Source organism: Panthera leo, chromosome D2 (genome assembly GCF_018350215.1).
Source record: "Panthera leo isolate Ple1 chromosome D2, P.leo_Ple1_pat1.1, whole genome shotgun sequence".
Classification (NCBI taxonomy): Eukaryota; Metazoa; Chordata; class Mammalia; order Carnivora; family Felidae; genus Panthera; species Panthera leo.
In genome coordinates this window covers 19,932,017-19,950,322 of record NC_056689.1, presented here as the reverse complement: position 1 = coordinate 19,950,322, position 18,306 = coordinate 19,932,017, and the positions used below count along the sequence as shown (strand labels likewise).

The window sequence follows — 18,306 nt, the reverse complement described above, 5'->3', positions numbered from 1 at the left end:
TTTTTATTTTCAAAGAAAAATTTATAATCAAAATGTGGAATATAGTTGGCTATTCTGAATGGGTTAAGTGTGTCAATGACTGGAAACTAAGCTAAAACATTAACCTCATCTATTTTTCTCCATATTATCTAAAATCTCTAAAATTGTAACCACATTTTGAATAAAAAAAATCAATTCCAAGTGTCTCATGATAATTGGGGGAAAACACAGCATGGGTAATGCAAGAGAATAAGCCATCTAAAATTATCTTAAATCATTTTAATATTCATGTTTCCTTGGGGATTTTTAGAGACTGATCAAATTACATTTTGATTAGGATAGTAATGAAGTCCATCACATTTTTTAAGTAAAAATATCTGACAATAGGGAAAAAGAATCCAATTTATGCTCAAGTTCCAATTTATTCAAGTAGTAGGCTAGGAATTTTTAAATGGCCACAAACAACCAAACAGGTAGGTAATCCACTAATGAGTAATTTCTTCTTCAGCATGATGAGTATAAAACATCTCAACACACTGAAGATTGAGCATATATCCTACAGCACTTGGCAAATGCAAGGTGTATACTAGCTATGTAATTATACTTGGAAATTCACCATGCTTTCTTATGACTGGTGAGAACCCAGGCTTCCCAGCTCTTGCCACCACAATCAGTCCACTGAAGTCCCGCTAACAGTACTCACAACAACAACCGTAGAATAATTTACATTCCATGTGATGAGTAACTAATAAAATGAGATTAAAGGAAGGCATTCTAAACTAAAATAAGAAAAGAAATTGAGAAATCCCGCAATGTTTATTATTATTTTGCAATAAAAGTCATAGGGAGAAGGGGAAGCAAATATGAAACCAAACAGCAACAACAAAAAAACTAGACCACAACAGATAATGTTCAGCTTGCATAATCATTGTTTTTGAATTGTTTGATGGTATCTCTCATTATCTCCTAATGACTGTATACACAACAAAGTTTGTTCAGACTAAGGTTATACTTTGGAAAATGATTCATAAAAACATACACTGGCAGGTCACTTGAAACTACTATGTAACCTTGGAAGAAAACTCAAGGTGCCTGTACTTCCATTCCTGACCATCCATGCATTGGATAGTGTGTTCTAGAATAAAGCAGAAGAAAGGCCACCCAAGGGAAATTCTCAGCCTAAAAGAGAAATGTAGCACATTCGTCACTCTTTGACAGATGAAAAGAAGAAGCGTGCAAGAAAGGAAATCTAAGGTTTGTACTACATTGGAAAGAAAAAAAAATTAGCTATTAAATCTGTGTGGTACAAAAAAAGATGCCTACTGTATAAACACTGGAAGTTTATGTATTGAAAACACTTTATTACACGTGGAGAGTTACCATTACTTATGGCCACTGAATGAAAGGGCATCACTGAAATCATAATTTGCTATGGTATCTCCTATAAAAACATTTCCATTATAATAAAATACTTAATTTTTTTGGTTGTTGGATAAAAGGCATAATTTTCAATTATGATAAGCCTTCCAAAATATTGCTATTACACAAATATTCTGGGACATATGTGGTAAGAATAAAGGTTGATTTTCTCCCGGCAAACTTCCAGGGTTTTTTTTCCCAGTAATTCCAGTCTCCATTATCAAAGCCACCAATTGCACCATCTCTCATGATTTACCTTTCTTGGATTTGGCTCCAATCTTCAGTTTTGATGGCCAAGCAATCTGCGTATTTGTTTCCTCCATGATCTGTAACAAAAATTAAGAGAGAAAAATATTGATTCAATTAAGAGCTTGTATTTACAGTTAAGATTCTTCTAAAAAAATTATTTTCAAGTCTTTAGTCTCATGCTGATAAAGTGATCTCATCTTAAAATAATGCAAAAGAAAAACTTGGTGAAAAGAGATACTCATTTTTATAAGCCTTTAATCTATTAAAAATATTCAAGTATATTTTGTTACTCCCAGTGTTCCTCTCCGTGATGCTCCAGAATTTTAGCATAGAGACAACAAAACCAAAAGTACATGAACAAGTAATTGACCCCACTTGACGCCAGAACTCTCAGAGATGCTTGCGCTGAATAAAATTCCCCAAGACCATCGCCAACAGATTGCAACACACCAAACATAATCCTTGTAATACAAAACTACGTGGGCTAGGCCATACTAAATGAAGATTTTTTTTTTTCTGGGAAAAAAAATAACAACTTGCTCTGGTCACATTTGTATTTCATTAAAACTGATGAAAAACCTCTAAATACGACATCATGTCCTAAGGCTGCATTCCCATCATCCTTCGCCTAGTGCAAAATGGCATCTCTGCCCCAGTTCTTTTCTGCTTCCATGTAGCTAACACAGGCCAGGGGGCCTTGGACCCAAATGTGCCAAGGTGCAAGAACAAGTGAGGGAAACAACAACCACAGAGCAAAGGCAGTAGATGGCAATTAAAAAAGAATAACCAAAAAATGTTCATCCTTGTTCCTCTCTTATCACATGAATAAGACTAGATTAAGGTTTACTTTTGTACCATGAATACAAAATTCACCAAAGAAATTGATAGAGCAAACAACTAAACAAGTTAATAGGCAAATAACAGCAACTAGCATACATTAACCACTTCAAATAGTAGAGTAATATATACTTTTTAATATGGACTTAGTGTTAGTTAACTAAACAAACTAAAGGTGAAGACAACTAAACACAGTGAGATTAATAAAAAATACCTTTATCCCTTCAGCACAGTCTATGTCTTACGTAGACATAAGGCTACATGCTTAACATGTTAACGTGCACTGTACTTCACTTAATCCCCCTTTTCACAGCATAAAAGAACTTTCAGCAGATGTTTCAAACAGGCAGCTCACAGATGCACTTTGTCTACCCATTATAAGGTTTTTAAAATGTGAGCCAACATTTTTAACCCTGGGAATTTCACATAGAAATTAAGATTTCTGGTTCTCTGGAAAACTTGACAGATTAGCACCTGGAGCTCACATTCCCACATGGCAAAACTTGGCTGGCACTGAGGACCAGATGCCCTCTTCTGTCAGGTCCAGGAAGGTTCTGGGCTGTACCCCACAGCCCCCACTGGGTCTCTCACACTGAGGTCAAGAGCCACTTGCCATTATCATCACATTTGTGTTACTCACTTGCCATTTATCATGGTGTTTATACTGCTATTTTTCTCAGAGAAATATTTCTCTATACCTGTGTATCTCTATTAAAGACTGAAAAACAAAAATGAGGTCACACAGTCCTCACTAAGTCAATGTACTGGCCTGGCCCTGAAAGTAGGTGAACTTGTTACCCCGACCCTATAAGACCTGGACCTGCTTCTTCTCCTCCCATCTCATGTTGTCCTTGTTAATGTGCTCTAATCCATATTTCAAAATTAAGTAAATAAATATTATCCTCTTCAGTTTCTTCTGCTTCCCAGGAACATGCCAGCAGGCTTCCCCCATAGGGCTTCTGTGTCCACGCTCACTCGCCCTTTCCATTCCTGCATGACCCCAACTGGAATTCTTCTTCCCATCTCTCTGTGCTGACTTCTCTCCTATCCCTTACTGTATTCTGAAATTCTCCTATTTTCTGTATTTACTTGTTTATAATCTGTCTCTGCAAAATAAAAGCTCTCTATCCTACGCACAGCAAGCACAGGATATATTTGGGTAAATGAATCTTCATAGCATGCTTACAAAGCAGACTTCTTTATTCCTCACACAGGCAGGAAGCAGTAGAGTGGAGATAAAAATGCCAGGCTATTTGTAAAGACCATATTTTAATGACCAAACCATACAGAACATAGGGTCTCTTTTTAAAACATGTATATATGCTTTAATATTTGTGCATAACAAGTGGCTTTAACATCTTACAAATATTTATCAAGAGCCTACCTAGGTTCCACAAGTTCCAGGACCCACAGCTATGAATAAGATACAACTCCTGGCATCCACAAGCTTACAGTCCAGTCAAGGACACAGATAAAAAAGCCAACTGCTTAACAGTAAACCAGCTGCTAGCACAGGATCTGCTCACAAGGGCAGCTCACAGCCACTATCTTGAAAGGGCCAGTTAAGGGAGGTGGTTAATAAAGGTTCCCTAAAATATAATCTATAAAATCACTTAAGTCCTGAAGCCAAGTAAAAGTAAATTTCTGGGTAAGTTCAACAGTCACTGAATGAGGGGAGGAAGCTCCAATTAGGAGGGACTTCTCCTATAGTCCAGCTATAGTTCCAGCTACTATACGTACATATATCTTCAAAGTGACTAAAAATTTATTCAGAATTTCCTCTAAGTTGCTTTGTGCCAAAGACATAAAATGGAAAAATGAGACCATACTATATATAATGCTGTTGGTGGGGAAGCATTATAATTTGCATACTTTTCTTTTTCTGAATTAAATAACTTGTCCATTTAATCCAGTAAGTTATGTTGGGTGCCACAATTATAATACTATTACAGAGAAGTCTCCTTGTCAACATATGGTGGCAAGACATAACTTTCTAAAATCTTAATCATTTGCAGAAGTTCCTAGAAATCACCCTGCATAAGTATTATCTTTTTATTAAATACCAATAGACGCTCCATGATAGAAAATAATATGCCAGAGATAATACCCTAGTAGTAAATAACAGTCATCAAGTCAAAATGCTACTTTACACACACTCCCTCTAAGCTTCCCACCAGTCTGGAGTCTCCACAACCTACCCGCCTCGACACTCTCTGTGAGGGGAAAAGAGACTATCCCAAGCTTAGTATCCCTACCTCTAAAACCGGAGTTTCATCTTCCACACCACATGCTCTCCAAAGTTCTATGACTGGCAGTCAATGTCAAACCTTACAGAGAAAACAAATTGCTAGTTGTTGGAATCTAGCACCTGTAGCTGACCTTCTCTCTATGTTTAGGGGGAAAACAAACAAACAAACAAAAAAACCGACTCCATTGAATATCATGTGTAGCCAGTCAATGCCACCCACACAGGTCATTCACCAGGCTGCAGTCCCCATACAGAGCTCCAAATGGATGCCTTCTCAGACATCCCTTTATTTGTTCATCACTGTGTGTAATCTGGTCATTAAGAGAGGGAGTCAAATACCAGCTCTGCCACTTTCTAGCTATCATTTTGGGCAAATTACTTTTATCAGCCTTTTATTCTCTGTATAATTATAATTATAGTACCTACTCATAGAATCGTGGGTTTTGATAAGAAAACATGTGGAAAACCTCAAACACAGAACATGGCCCACAGTGGTTGTTAGATAATATTAACCCCTGTGTTAATTACACATACATTACTTTTGGTCAGGCACCGTCCTGGAAACTAGGGATATGACAGCAAACAAGATGGTGCTTCCCTCCAGGATCTCATGGTCTAACAAGGGAGAGGACAGGTTAACCCATTATTATGTACTGTGTGTCAAGTTTCAGAATGAGACAGGGCAATATGAGAATATATAGAGGGAGTCCTAGCCCAGTCATGGGCAGTCAAGGAAAGTTACCCCAAAGAAATGCCTATTAATGCTGTCACCTGAAGGAAGAGAAACAGCTAGCTGGATAAAAGGTAGGAGAAAGCATCCCACATAGAAGAGTACATGTAGAAAGGTCAAGGGGTGCCTGGGTGGCTCAGTCGGTTAAGTGTTCGACTTTGCCTCAGGTCATGATCTCACATCTCGTGGGTTTGAGCCCCGCATCAGGCTCTGTGCTGACAGCTCAGAGCCTGGAGCCTGCTTCAGATTCTGTGTCTCCCTCTCTCTTTGCCTCTCCCCTGCTCTCACTCTTGTCTCTCTCTCAAAAATAAATAAACATAAAAAAAAAGAAAGGTCTAGAAGGAAGGAGGGTAGGTACTCCAGAGGATTTGAGGGTGATTCAGTGTGGCTGAGGTGCTTCAAGGCTCACTTCATAAATCCAGGACAGCAAATGTGTCTCACGTCTTCTCCTCCCTCCTATGGATGTGCACATGGACATGCTCACAAAGACTTGAAGACATGACATAAATCAAAGACATACAGGACCTGTGCTTGGCTACTGCTCATTACTCTAAGAACCAGGAAAGTAACTGCAAATAGGAAGAGGCAATACTTACTTCACTTTTAGGAAGTCAAAATTCCCCTTAGGAAGTTATCAATGAAGCTTTTTAAACTATCACCTCCAATGACTCCAAGTCAGTTCCTACAGCACAGTCACTGCATACTAATAGTTGGTTTTAGCCTCAGCCAGTTATGGAATAGTAGAGTGTGAAAGGGCCTCTAATCAGGGGGAGGAGGAAGACCAGTTCTCTGGTGGGAGTGTTGGGGGAGGATGGTCCAGGAAGGCCAGGACTGAAGCTGGATTACCAGAGCAGGGGCTGAAGCATGAGCCCTGGTAGAAGAGGACGTAGACTGCAGGGTGCAGAGGCAGAAATCAGGGCACTAAGCAAGTGAAAGAAAGGCTCTGTGTACAGCAAGCTACTTTTTAAAAAGATGTCCTAAATGGACATCAAGACAAATAGGAAGGTAAATCAAGGTAAATAAATAAGGGAGCTGGAAAAGGTGAGGTCCAGAAGCTGAGGCCTGAAATCAAAGAAGCCACAAAACCTCTGGGAAGAAAATGACTCTCTTATGTCTCAAAAAAGGAAAAAAAAAGAAATTCTAAAGTGACTTCCAGCTAGCTTTTTAAAAACAATCTTATTATGGCCTTGTTTCTACCTTCACAAAATCAAAGCCCAAAGAACACACTACTAATTTTGAATCATTTTCTACACACATTAAATCACACTTTAAATATTTTAAAGACTTATATTAACTCATTATTCTGGATGATGTACATTAATAAAGCAGCTAAAGGAGATCAGTGGAAAAACTGGGATTTCTCCTAGAGGAAAAAAGTGGCGGCGGTGGCAGGGGCGGGGAGCAGCTAGAAAGCTTACAGATGAGTTACATATATTTTTTAAGATGTCCCTGGGCTTCCAGACAACCCTGACGTAAGTGCTTACTTTCCATTTCAAAGAGGCCATGTCTGCCTTAAGAGCTCTGGTGTAGATACAAGCGATATAAATGTCACTGAGTAGACTGGGTTGTTGACCAGTGATGTTTAAAGTGTTAAAGTGATGTTTTTTAAAAATCACAGAAATGGGACCACTAAAGCAGTTAATCTTAAGGATCTCATAATGGATGAAAACACTGACACCTTTTCAAAAAAACATTATATACTTTCCACAATCCAATTAATTTCTACAAGGAAATCACTTTACAGAAACCCATGTTATGCCCTAATTCTTAAACAAGTCAGGATATTGTCCAAAATGTTCAATTTGCATTCAAGGAATAATTCAATTAAGTGGCTAACAGTGACCAACCCCTCTCCAAAAAAAATAAGATGTGTGAAATTTGAACTGAAAGTTGGGAAACACACTTAAAATGGCTAATGCTTCCTTGTAGAGCAAGGTCGCCATGCATTATCATGGCAGTTAAGCAAATGCTTTGGTGTGCAAACCACAAAATCTCCAAGAAGAAAATGATTATCTTCTGTCTCAGGGAGAAAAATCCTGGAGTGAGTTCCAGCTAGTTTTCTTGGTTTTGTTTTTAATATCATTGCCCTGGTTTCTACCTTCAAAAAAAATCGAAGCTCAAATGTTTACTGAATCATTTTCAGTAAACACTAAATGACACCTTAAATGTTTATTCTAACTCATAATTCCGGGTGCTATATGTTTAAGCCATTTCAAATATGTCAATTTCAACTTCAGGACACCTCCATTGTCAAGACAGTATCTTCTCAATTCTGTCAATTTCAGCTAGGTTTCTTTATTTCATTATAAGCAGCAATTCTATATGTCATGAGGAGAGATGAGATTTTAGAGGAGCTTATCTAAAGATGAAATATTTTGAAAAATAACTATTTTAAGTTTATGTTGTCAAACTTGCTATACTCATTACTAACAGAGGATTAATAATGGAAATGTAATTTAATTCTTATGCTAATTTCAGATCTGATGAACAGAAATATTTACAGTAACAGAAGTATTTAACCCAAGAATATCAATTTTGAAACATATAAAGCAATTAAGATTGTTGACATCAGAAAGAATATATACTTTTTAGTTCATCTTTAATAGTTACTCTTTCATGGGGCACCTGCTCAGTCAGTTTCAGTCAATTAAGCATCTGTTCCTTGATTTCAACTCAGGTCATGACCACACAGTTCATGAGGTTGAGCCCTGCATCAGGCTCCTCACTGACGGCACGGAGCCTGCTTGGGATTCTCTGTTTCCCTCTCTCTCTGCCCCTCCTTTGCTCATGTGTGCATTCTCTCTCTCTCTCAAATAAACTTAAAATATTTTTTTAAAAATAAAAACCAAATAAAAGTTACTTTTTCATGATGAAAAATGTGATGAAGATAGTATCCTGTGGATATGTAACAGCTCTGTTAACATCTTTTTAATTCATATTTGTATTTTGTAAATAGGGCATAATGTACCCTGATCAAAGAGTAATAGCACTGCTTTTTTTTATATTAAAAAGGTACCTAATAAACAAGGAATCATATATTCCTGTTTTGGTTTTAGTTTCTATGGGGAGTATGAGAAGGAAAGTTGGCAAGGGAGCATAATGTTTACATGGCCTGGAATTTTAAATTTTTTTAATTGGAAGAAAGTTCTATCAGCTATTGAAAAAAATTTCATCACAGATTTATTTACAAGGGATAATTTAAGTAATTTCACTTAGCCAAAATATTTTGCCAAAATTAGAATAAAATAAATAAGTTAAAATCCAATCAAAATCTACATGGAGTTTCATCCATGATAAAAAAAATAATTTATATTTTTCAATGCTCAAGTCATAATAAATGTTTTTTCCATCTCCAACAAATTCCATATTAATACACCATGTGGAAAGAGAACATATCTACCAATATTCACTATACTACAGATTCTGCAAGTTTGCAGCAATTACAGGATAATATCTTACAGATGATGGAAACCTTTGCCAAACCAACAATTCTACTAACATGCTTATTTCACCAAATTCTTCAACCCAGACATAAAGTTAAAAATCCACAGGTAAGTAAACACAGCATCTCAGATCAACCAACGACAAGTCTATTTACGCTGTCTTTACTCGAAATATTTATTCTTGGACCAGGAAAAGAACACTGAACACTCTAACGTGACATTTATACTCTAAACTATTGAAAATTCATCATTCAAAATGGCTGCCAGCTGGGAGCCATCTGCAGCCTGCTTCCCCAAAAAACTAGCTCATCTGTGATTCTAGTTTCCTTATATCAATAGAGAAATAGGTCTATCCTCATGGAGAAGGCTGTTTCAAGTTACTTCAGGTACTAATGGGTTGTGAGTCAATTTGCTGCATTTCACAATGAAGGGAGCTACGTGAGAAAAGAGCCAACTAGAAAGCCCTGAAAAGTGGAGATGGGAAAGTAGTGAACTTCTCACACGAGGGGGTGTCTAAAAGCTGGGGATGTTTATTTTGCTGAGACATTAGCAGGCTCTGTTGTATTTCATTTTAAATCCACGAAATGCATCTCACCGACTCAGTTATTTGTCATCTTCAGAACAATTCCTCACATTTGTCTAATATTCTTATACATTTCCCATGTATTCCTCACAATAATCTTAGAAATCAGATAAGTGTAACCTATTTTGCAGATAGGCATGTGGCAAAGTCCAGTGAGAATCTAAATCACATGACTCCCTGGCAAGGGAAATTTCTGCCCCACTTGGCTTACAAAGTAAGTGAAAAATACCACATATTTATGGAGGCGGGGGGGACATCTGAAAGCCCAACCTCCCAGAATTCCACCATGAAGTGCTCACTAGCAGCAGAGTGGCTGCCCCTCAACACTCTGATTAACTAATGACAGAATAATCCAGAGATAGCCCCAGAATGGTTCAATCCAGGAAAGGATCACCACCTCCATGAACATATGCAGCATATCGGATGCATTTTGGCTGTCACAATGACACAACAGAGGGCCACACTGGCACTCACTGGCCAGGGCTACAGAAGCTGAACTTCCAACAAAGAGCAGGACAAACCCACTCAAGATGTCCATATACGCATCCTGGCTTGGCACAGTTCCAAGAGCCATAAAGTTGCCATAGCTTAAGTAAATGGTGCCAATCCCCCAACAAGACAAGATTACATACCAGTTAACAAAGTACATTAATTGTGAGTAGTTGCATCAAATACACATTCTGCTGCCCTCTCTTTCAGGATACAAATCACTACATCTTTATCACTGACCAGTCATGCCACTTCTTTCAAAGTCTGTGGGGGATTACTCACTGCACATCTGTAATCAGTTCATGCACAGATGGCAGACCAAGGAGTTGTACTGACTCCTTGTCTCCCAAGGTAAGAAACAATGACATTTTACAAAAAATGGATAATCAAAAGTGGAAACTGGCCAACCACGATGAAAGTACAGCAAACAAACAGTGAGATTGGAAGTGAAATCTGAGTCAAATGTCAGGGGTACAGAATCTGGGATGCTGGGAATGAAGACGCCATCGCTATTAGAGAGGCTGTGATATGCAGCCAGAGGAAACTCAGTGCATACAAGCCTAGTGACGTAAATAATGAAAGTGGTTGTGACAAAGAGGAGCTGATGCCGGCAAAATACTACACATTAAAGAAACTCTGGGAGATATTTCACAACTTTCAAAGTACAAAGGATGACATGTTGGAGTCGGATCTAGACTTACGGTTACCAAGGCACAGAAAAGATGCTCCCTCAGTATCATACGCTATACAATAAAAAAAGCACTGTTTCAACTATTCTTTTTCTTTAATTATTTTAATGTGTATTTATTTTTGAGAGAGAGAAAGAGAGAGAGAGACAGAGACAGAGACAGAGTATGAGCAGCAGAGGGGCAGAAAGGGAAGAAGGCACAGAACCGGAAGCAGGCTCCAGACTCCCAGCAGTCAGCACAGAGTCTGACACAGGGCTCGAACTCATGAACTGTGAGGTCATGATCTGAGCCAAAGTTGGACGCTTAACCAACTAGGCCATCCAGGCGCCCCAAGTTCCAACTATTTTTGACAAGTTTTTTTACCAAAAAAAAAAAATGAAATACATTCATTCTCAATATTTCTAACATTTAAATACAGTGCATTAAATAATTGGCTTTAATATCTTCATTTTCCTATACATTTATCACTAACAGAAACTTTTAATATTTTCACAAAAATGTTTAGAAGTTTGAACATGTTTAGAACATGTTTAAAAATGTTTAGAACAATGAACATCATTCAAGTTTCCCAGTGATTACTGAAAACACTCTGCAGTTTCAGCCTGCACAGTCATTTTTATGGTCCCACGTTGCTGTGCAAGTTGAGGACTACCTTTTATGTCCTATTGAGAATAACTGACAAGGGGCTTCACACTGTTCCACACCATAGGCAAGCTTAAATAATTCATTTCTAGAAGTTCAGAGAACTCCCCCTTATCAACCAAAATCTAGCTCAAATATACCCTCCACTCTGAACACTCTCCCAACTCTCCTGGCCAGAAGTCATCTTTCTCTCTCCCCTCCGCACTCTAACTTTGTTGTGGCAACATTATAGTACTTATTTCTTTGCTTGTTTTTCCAATCCCACCAATAAAGTGGCCTCCCAATGGCCAACAAACTGTATCTTGTTCACTTCTAAACATTTGAATCTAGCACTTAGGATCTAAGAAGCATTGTTAAAATACAGTGATGGAGATAAGAAAGGTCAAAAGGAGAGGCAACAATTATCTAAGACTTTCCAATTACTTGGCACTTGGTAAATCAGACAGAGTAGAGCAGCTCCATCTACACAGTCTCCTTTAACTCATACAAAAAATGGTATCTGTTAGGAATCTGCTTATCAAAATAAATGAACTGAGTCAATATTCCTTAAATGAAGGTAAATTCTGTATCACTGACAGAATTCATTCTCCCAGGGTATGTCTGCATACTAATGGATAAAGAAACTCTCCAACTAAAATGTCTGAGGTGGAGAAGTACAGTGAGTGGCAAGCTGGGCCAAGTACGGGTTGTGGACAGTGGGAAGCCTAAGTTCTGTCATTTCCACTCTAGCCAATGGCTGGCACAGGCTCAGGGGCCCGCATCTGCCCATTGTAAAAGATGAGCCAGATTTCTATATTAAGTCTCCTGATTTTCTAAAAATTTTTTTTAATATTAATTTTTGAGAGACAGAGATAGAGCACAAGCGGGTGAGGGGCAGAGAGAGAGAAGGAGACACAGAATCTGAAGCAGGCTCCAGGATCTGAGGTGTCAGCACAGAGCCTGAAGCAGGGCTTGAACCCATGAACTGCAAGATCATGACCTGAGCTGAAGTCACACACTCAACTGACTGAACCACCCAGGTGCCCTAAATCTCCTGATTTCTAAATGTGACCTATTTCAATTATTTAAAAAACACTGTGGGCCAGAGAAAGCATGGACCCTACTACTTTCTGACCTGTGCTCCAAACCAACAAGAATTTTCATGGGGTATGAGTGGGTTATTTGTAATGATCTATGTTAATGAAGAACAGGTTTCTTGGTTCCCCTGGGACATAAGGATCTGTGATTCTTAATGCTATTTCATTCCCCAACTATCACTTTATTATAATTCCCCAGAAAGTTTAAATATACCTTTATCATATCTATTATCACAAGTGTATAATAAAAAGGTTAAACCTGAACTATCTAAGTTGTATATAACTTGAATATAATGGTTTAATAGTACATATCTTGGGTAAAAAATGTAATAGTATTGATATCTCTAACAAAATCAAGTTACCAAACTTTGTTAACTTTCTAGCCTCTAATTTTTCATAAGCCCATTATTCTAGTTACATGATTTCACATTATATGCTTTTTTAGGCAACACATTTTACCATCCACATCACCTTAATCTTCTTCAAGCAAACAATCCTACTTAGCTCAGTAAACCCCAGTAGGATTAATGCTGACTGATAATGACAGATTAGCACAAAAGCAGATCTATAATGGCATCCCTAAGACATTAATAAGATAAAATTCTATGCAGGCTGTACTGGGTAAATAGGAAACGAAGTACTAGGTTTGAGAAAAGTTTGCTTTAAAAAAGGAATAATGAAGAGGTACATATTGGTTATGCTACTATTGTAACAACTCCAAATGTCAGTTGATGAACACAAAAGTTCCTCTCTCCTGTTAAATGGACTGCATAGGTCAGCAAAGGGCTTGGTTCTCCACAGTCATTCAGCGAGCCAAGCTTATGGAGGCCTTTCCATTTTATGGCTGCCCATCTAGAATCCATGGCCTCCTATCTCCCTTTGGAAGAAAAATAGGAAGAATCCTGTGCTGAACTTTTACTACCTTGGCCTCAAAGAAAAACACATTACCTCCCTCACATTCCATTGACCATAACTACACACATAGCTCTACCAATTCAAAAGGAGCTGGGTCATGCAGGGGGCAATTAGAGTATTTGCTGGGCATTACTGTCTCTGCCAGATGGTTCTTTATTTTTTAAGTTTATTTATTTATTTTGAGAGAGAGAGAGAGAGAGAGAGAGAGAGAGAGAGAGAGAGAGACAGGCAAGGAGAGGCAGAGAAAGAAGGAGAGAGAGAATCTCAAGCAGGCTCTGCACTATCCGTACAGAGCCCAATGTGGGGCTCAAACTCACAAACTGCAAGACCATGACCTGAGCCAAAATTAAGGGCTGGAAGCTTAACTGACTGAGCTACCCAGTCGCCTCTGCCAGATGGTTCTTTTAAAAGCTTCAACATCATATAGTAAAACCTACTCTTGCTCCTTTCAGAATCCAGACTTGTACACATAACCTCCTAAACATATCTCTGCCTTGATATCCCACCAGCTCCTTAGACATGTTTAAACTGTGCACAATCTTCTCCACACAACAGGACATTATAAGTTGTCTATCCAGGATCCAGGAATCAACCTGGTTATCTAATAGAGTGATGCCACTCCCAATGCCAGGGACTGATTTAAGAATAGGCATGAATAGGCATGAACCTAAAGCTCAACAACAACAAAATAAACTAAGCAACTTGACCCCAAAATGGGCAGACCTGAATAGACTGTTCTCCAACAAAGATATACAAATGGCTGATAAGCACATGAAAAGATGCTTGACACCACTGATCATTACAGAAGTGGAAATCAAAAGTATAATGAAACAGCATCTCACACCCATTAAGATGGCTACTATCACACACAAAAAAAGCAGAAAGTGCATGCTGACAAGGATGTGGATAAATTAGAACTCTTGTGCACAGTTGGTAGGAATGTAAAATGGTACAGCTGCTGTTGAAAACAGCAATGTGGAACACCAAGAGCAATTCATCAAAAAATTAAAAATATAATTAGCACATTATCTAGCAATTTCACTTCTGGTTATACACCCAAAAACTGAAATCATAGTCGCACAGAGATATTTATACATCCACATTCATAGTAGTGCTATTCATGATAGTTAAAATGTGGAAATGTAATACAAGTGTCCATCGATGGATGAATGGAAAAGCAAAATGTGGTACATGCATACAATGGAACAGTATGCGGCCTTATAAAGGAAGGAAATTCTAACATATCTACAACATGGATGAACCTTGAGGCATTATGCTAAGTAAAACAAGCCAGTCACAAAAATACAAATACTGTATGATTCCATTTCATGAGAAAATTTACCTCAAGTTGTCAAAATCATAGAGACAAAAAGTAGAATTGTGGCTTGTTTTCAGGGGCTACAGGGAGGGGGCAATGAGGATTTATTAATGGGTACAGAGTTTCAGTTTTACAAGATGCGAAAAGCTATGGGGATGGCTGGTGGTGATGGTTGAACAACAATATGAATGTTTTTATTACCACTGGACACTTAAAAATGGTTAAGATGGTAAATTTTATGTTATGTGGATTTTACCACAATTAAAAGAAGAGGAGTGGCTGGGTGGTTCAGCCAATTGAGCATCCAACTCTTGATTTAAGCTCAAGTAATGATCCCAGAGTCATGGAATCGAACCCTGTGTCAGGCTCTGTGCTGAGCATGGGGCCTTAAGATTCTCTCTCTCTCAGGGCCCCTGGGTGGTTCAGTTGGTTAAGCGTCCAACTCTTGATTTTGGTTCAGGTCATGATCTCATGGTATGTCGGACAGAGCCCCTCATCGGACTCTGCACTGAGAGATGGAGCCTGCTTGGGATTCTCTCTTGCCTTCTCTTCTCTGTGCCCCTCCCCTGCTCACTTGTGCTCTCTCTCAAAATAAATAAACATTAAAAAAAATTCTCTTTCTCCCCCTCTCATGTGTGTTCTCTCCCTCAAATAAAAAAAAAATTAAAATTAAAAAAAGAAAGAAAGAAAGAACAGCCAGGCATGTGATGCAATTTGGGTGAAAGATAAATAAGAAAAGGTTTGATGGGCACTTTTGAGAATGAAGCTTTCTGGCTTTTTAAAGAGAATTTCTGAAAAGGTTCTCTCTCTCCCACTAGATGGGAAACAAAGACACATGGAGCCCTGATGCTACAAGAAGAGAATCAGCTCTGGGATAAAACTGACAGGGTGGAAGACAGAGCTGAGTCAGAGAACATCTGAGTCCTGGATAACATCACAAAGCTTCTTGATCAACTATCCCTGAAGCCATTACCTGTGCACACTTCAGTAATGAGAGCAGGTACACGTTCATGTTGGTGAAGCCAGCCTGTTACTGGAAATGGAAAGCATCCCACTGGATGCACATTCCAAACCTGGTCCTCCTTCTGACTTCCACACTTTTCTCTGATATGTGTTCAAAGCTGTCCTCTCACCTCCCATAGCTTCTCCCTCGCTGCCCACACTACTGTACCCAATCAGTTGCACAGACCTAGTGATTCTCTCCCCCAAACTGTGCCCAGAACCTAAAACAACCTTCCATCCAGGTAATTACCACTCCTGAGCATTTCCACAAAGGGCTTCACACGTGGTAGCAGCACTTCCAGCTCTCTCCCCTTCAAGTCGTTAAGTGCGGATATTTCCCTCCTCTAAATCCACCAGTGCTTATTCATTATCTCTTAAGTCGGGCACAAACTTCTTGGCCTAACATTAAGGCTGTCCATACCAGGCCACGACCCACCTCTTTGGTTTTACTTTTCCTCAGTCTCCTCTACTTTCATCACCACCACTATCCACTGTCCTGCCCACACCCAATCCCTATGGTTTTCTTGCATTATATAAGCAGTTCTATTGTTTCACGGTCTCCTGCACTCAATTTCTATCTGTTGTTCATCACAAAGCATAAAAGCAACTTCAAGATCCCCTCAATTTAATACAATCTTTCCCTTCTCTGAGCTGCTATATTGTCTTTCTTATGCCACTTATATTTCTATTTTTAAACTGGATCAACCCCCTTCTAGAATAAACTATCTTTGAGGAAAAAGTCTATTTTACTTATACTGAACTTGCCAGGTCTTGCAAGGCCTAATTATTGGTAAGCCAATGAAAGTTACACTTTTGACAATCACAAAGAGGATGTCTGGGCATTTCATTTGCAAGACAGTTTTAAGCTTCTAGAAGAACAATCCATTGCCCTTTGAGGAAACCAAAGGTAGAATCACATTATTTTAATAGGATCATATATCTAAATCAAGAGTCCCTGGCTCAGATGTCAACTGGAGTCAGGCAAGGAACAGTTAGGAATGGATGGGCAGAGTGCATGCTTTTAATTCAAATATACATTACACACACACACACACACACACACACAAATAGACAAAGATTATTCATTGCCCCAAACAAATACATTTTCTCTCATTTTCCTGAAATTCACCACCCCCTTATTCATATTTCCCCTTGATCTATAAATATGAGTACAAGAATTACTCCACCATGAGAAAACCAACAGTGCACTGACACCAACCGTCACAGAATAAGAGGGAGTGGAAGAGCATGTGGCAAACAGGGACACATCACTAGCTCCAACCAGCATGTGTAGACACTGGCCCAAAGTAGCCAGACTTTTCCAACTTTCCAAGAAAAGCTATCAAACCAGACTGGCATGTAAAATCTCCTTAATTTTAAAACGCAGCTAAATAATTTACTTAAAAATCACTATTTAGATAAATATGATATGGCCTAAACTAAATGTTGATATACCAAATACAACCAGCAAGCCATTCTCTTGTTTTCTGTTTACCTGAGATGGGTTAAAAGAGAAATAACAGAATGTGGTAATACTCAAAAAGTGAATAGATGGTGCTTCTATCAGAATCAGAAAATTCTGTGCCCCAGGCATTTTATAAAGAGCTGGGCTTTGATCTTAGGAAGAAGGAACAGGCAGCTTTACAAGCCAGCACCTGACTACGGGTCTAGGGCATTTGGTGGGGAGGCCCAGGGCTAAAGGCTGCTGGGAAGCTGAGATCAATTAAGCCTCATACAAGGTTATATGTGAATTCCCTTGCACTTGGTAGAAATTTTTAAACCACTAAATTTTCCTGAATTAATGTTAAATTAACACTTCCAAGAGGATGCCAAAAAAATAAAGTATTACCCTGTTGAATTTGGTACAGCATGACAGAAAACATCTACTGTACTATAAATGTATTTTTCTGCAAAAGTAATTTTAAATATTTCTGATATAGGAAAAAGTATAGAGCTCATAAAAAGTTATGAGTAATATTCAAAGGATTTATACATTTCAAAAATTATTTTAATTGATTATGAAAATTTCCAAAGAAGCTACTCCGGAGACTTAAGTGCACTAACGATGTCACAAGGGAGACTTGGAAAGACAAACATACAGATATACTAAGGTTTCATTCATTTGCAAAAGTGTAGAATTAGATTTGGCAATATTTCAGATGTCTTCATGTAATTCTTAGAATAAAAGTTTCAAACAGTTTTTCCCTTGTGAATTTTCAGGTTCTTAAACATCTAAAAAGAATCCAATTAAAAACCACCAAACTTTCCAAATGCTGGTTTCAAGAAATTAAGATTCTTTCGATACAACTCAAATTCCAAAACCTATTCACACCTGATAAAATGGCATAATTATCCTATATTATGAAATATGAACCAGTTGGTGAGGTATATTTTTACCATTATGCATTCATTCATTTATCAAACAAGGTAAGTATGAGACATTATGCTCAACCTACGAGCAACAACGATGGACAGCTATGGCCACTGCTCCCACAAGGCTGATATTATACTCAGGGAAACCAACAACCAACCCTTACACCCTTAACTACAAAGTGTAAGAAGTTTCATGAAAGAAACTTACATGTTGCAATGATCTCACCTAACATAGAGATGCCATGTAGTCTATTAATCAAGGGAAGGCTATGCCTTGATGAAATGAGCCACAATATGAAGCATAGTTACATCAA

General features: G+C 38.3%; 1 protein-coding gene across 9 annotated transcripts in view; it reads right to left on the bottom strand.

Moving 5' to 3' along the window:
- Positions 1-18,306, bottom strand: part of BICC1 (BicC family RNA binding protein 1) — a 286,247-nt gene that overhangs the window by 110,133 nt on the left and 157,808 nt on the right. For 8 of the 9 annotated variants that reach the window (XM_042908455.1, XM_042908456.1, XM_042908457.1 and 5 more), the window contains one exon: positions 1,655-1,724. In XM_042908455.1, coding sequence (XP_042764389.1) covers positions 1,655-1,724 — 70 coding nt within the window. Of the gene's footprint in view, positions 1-1,654; positions 1,725-2,698; positions 2,777-18,306 lie in introns of those variants that run through there. The other variant, XM_042908463.1, reaches the window with a different exon arrangement.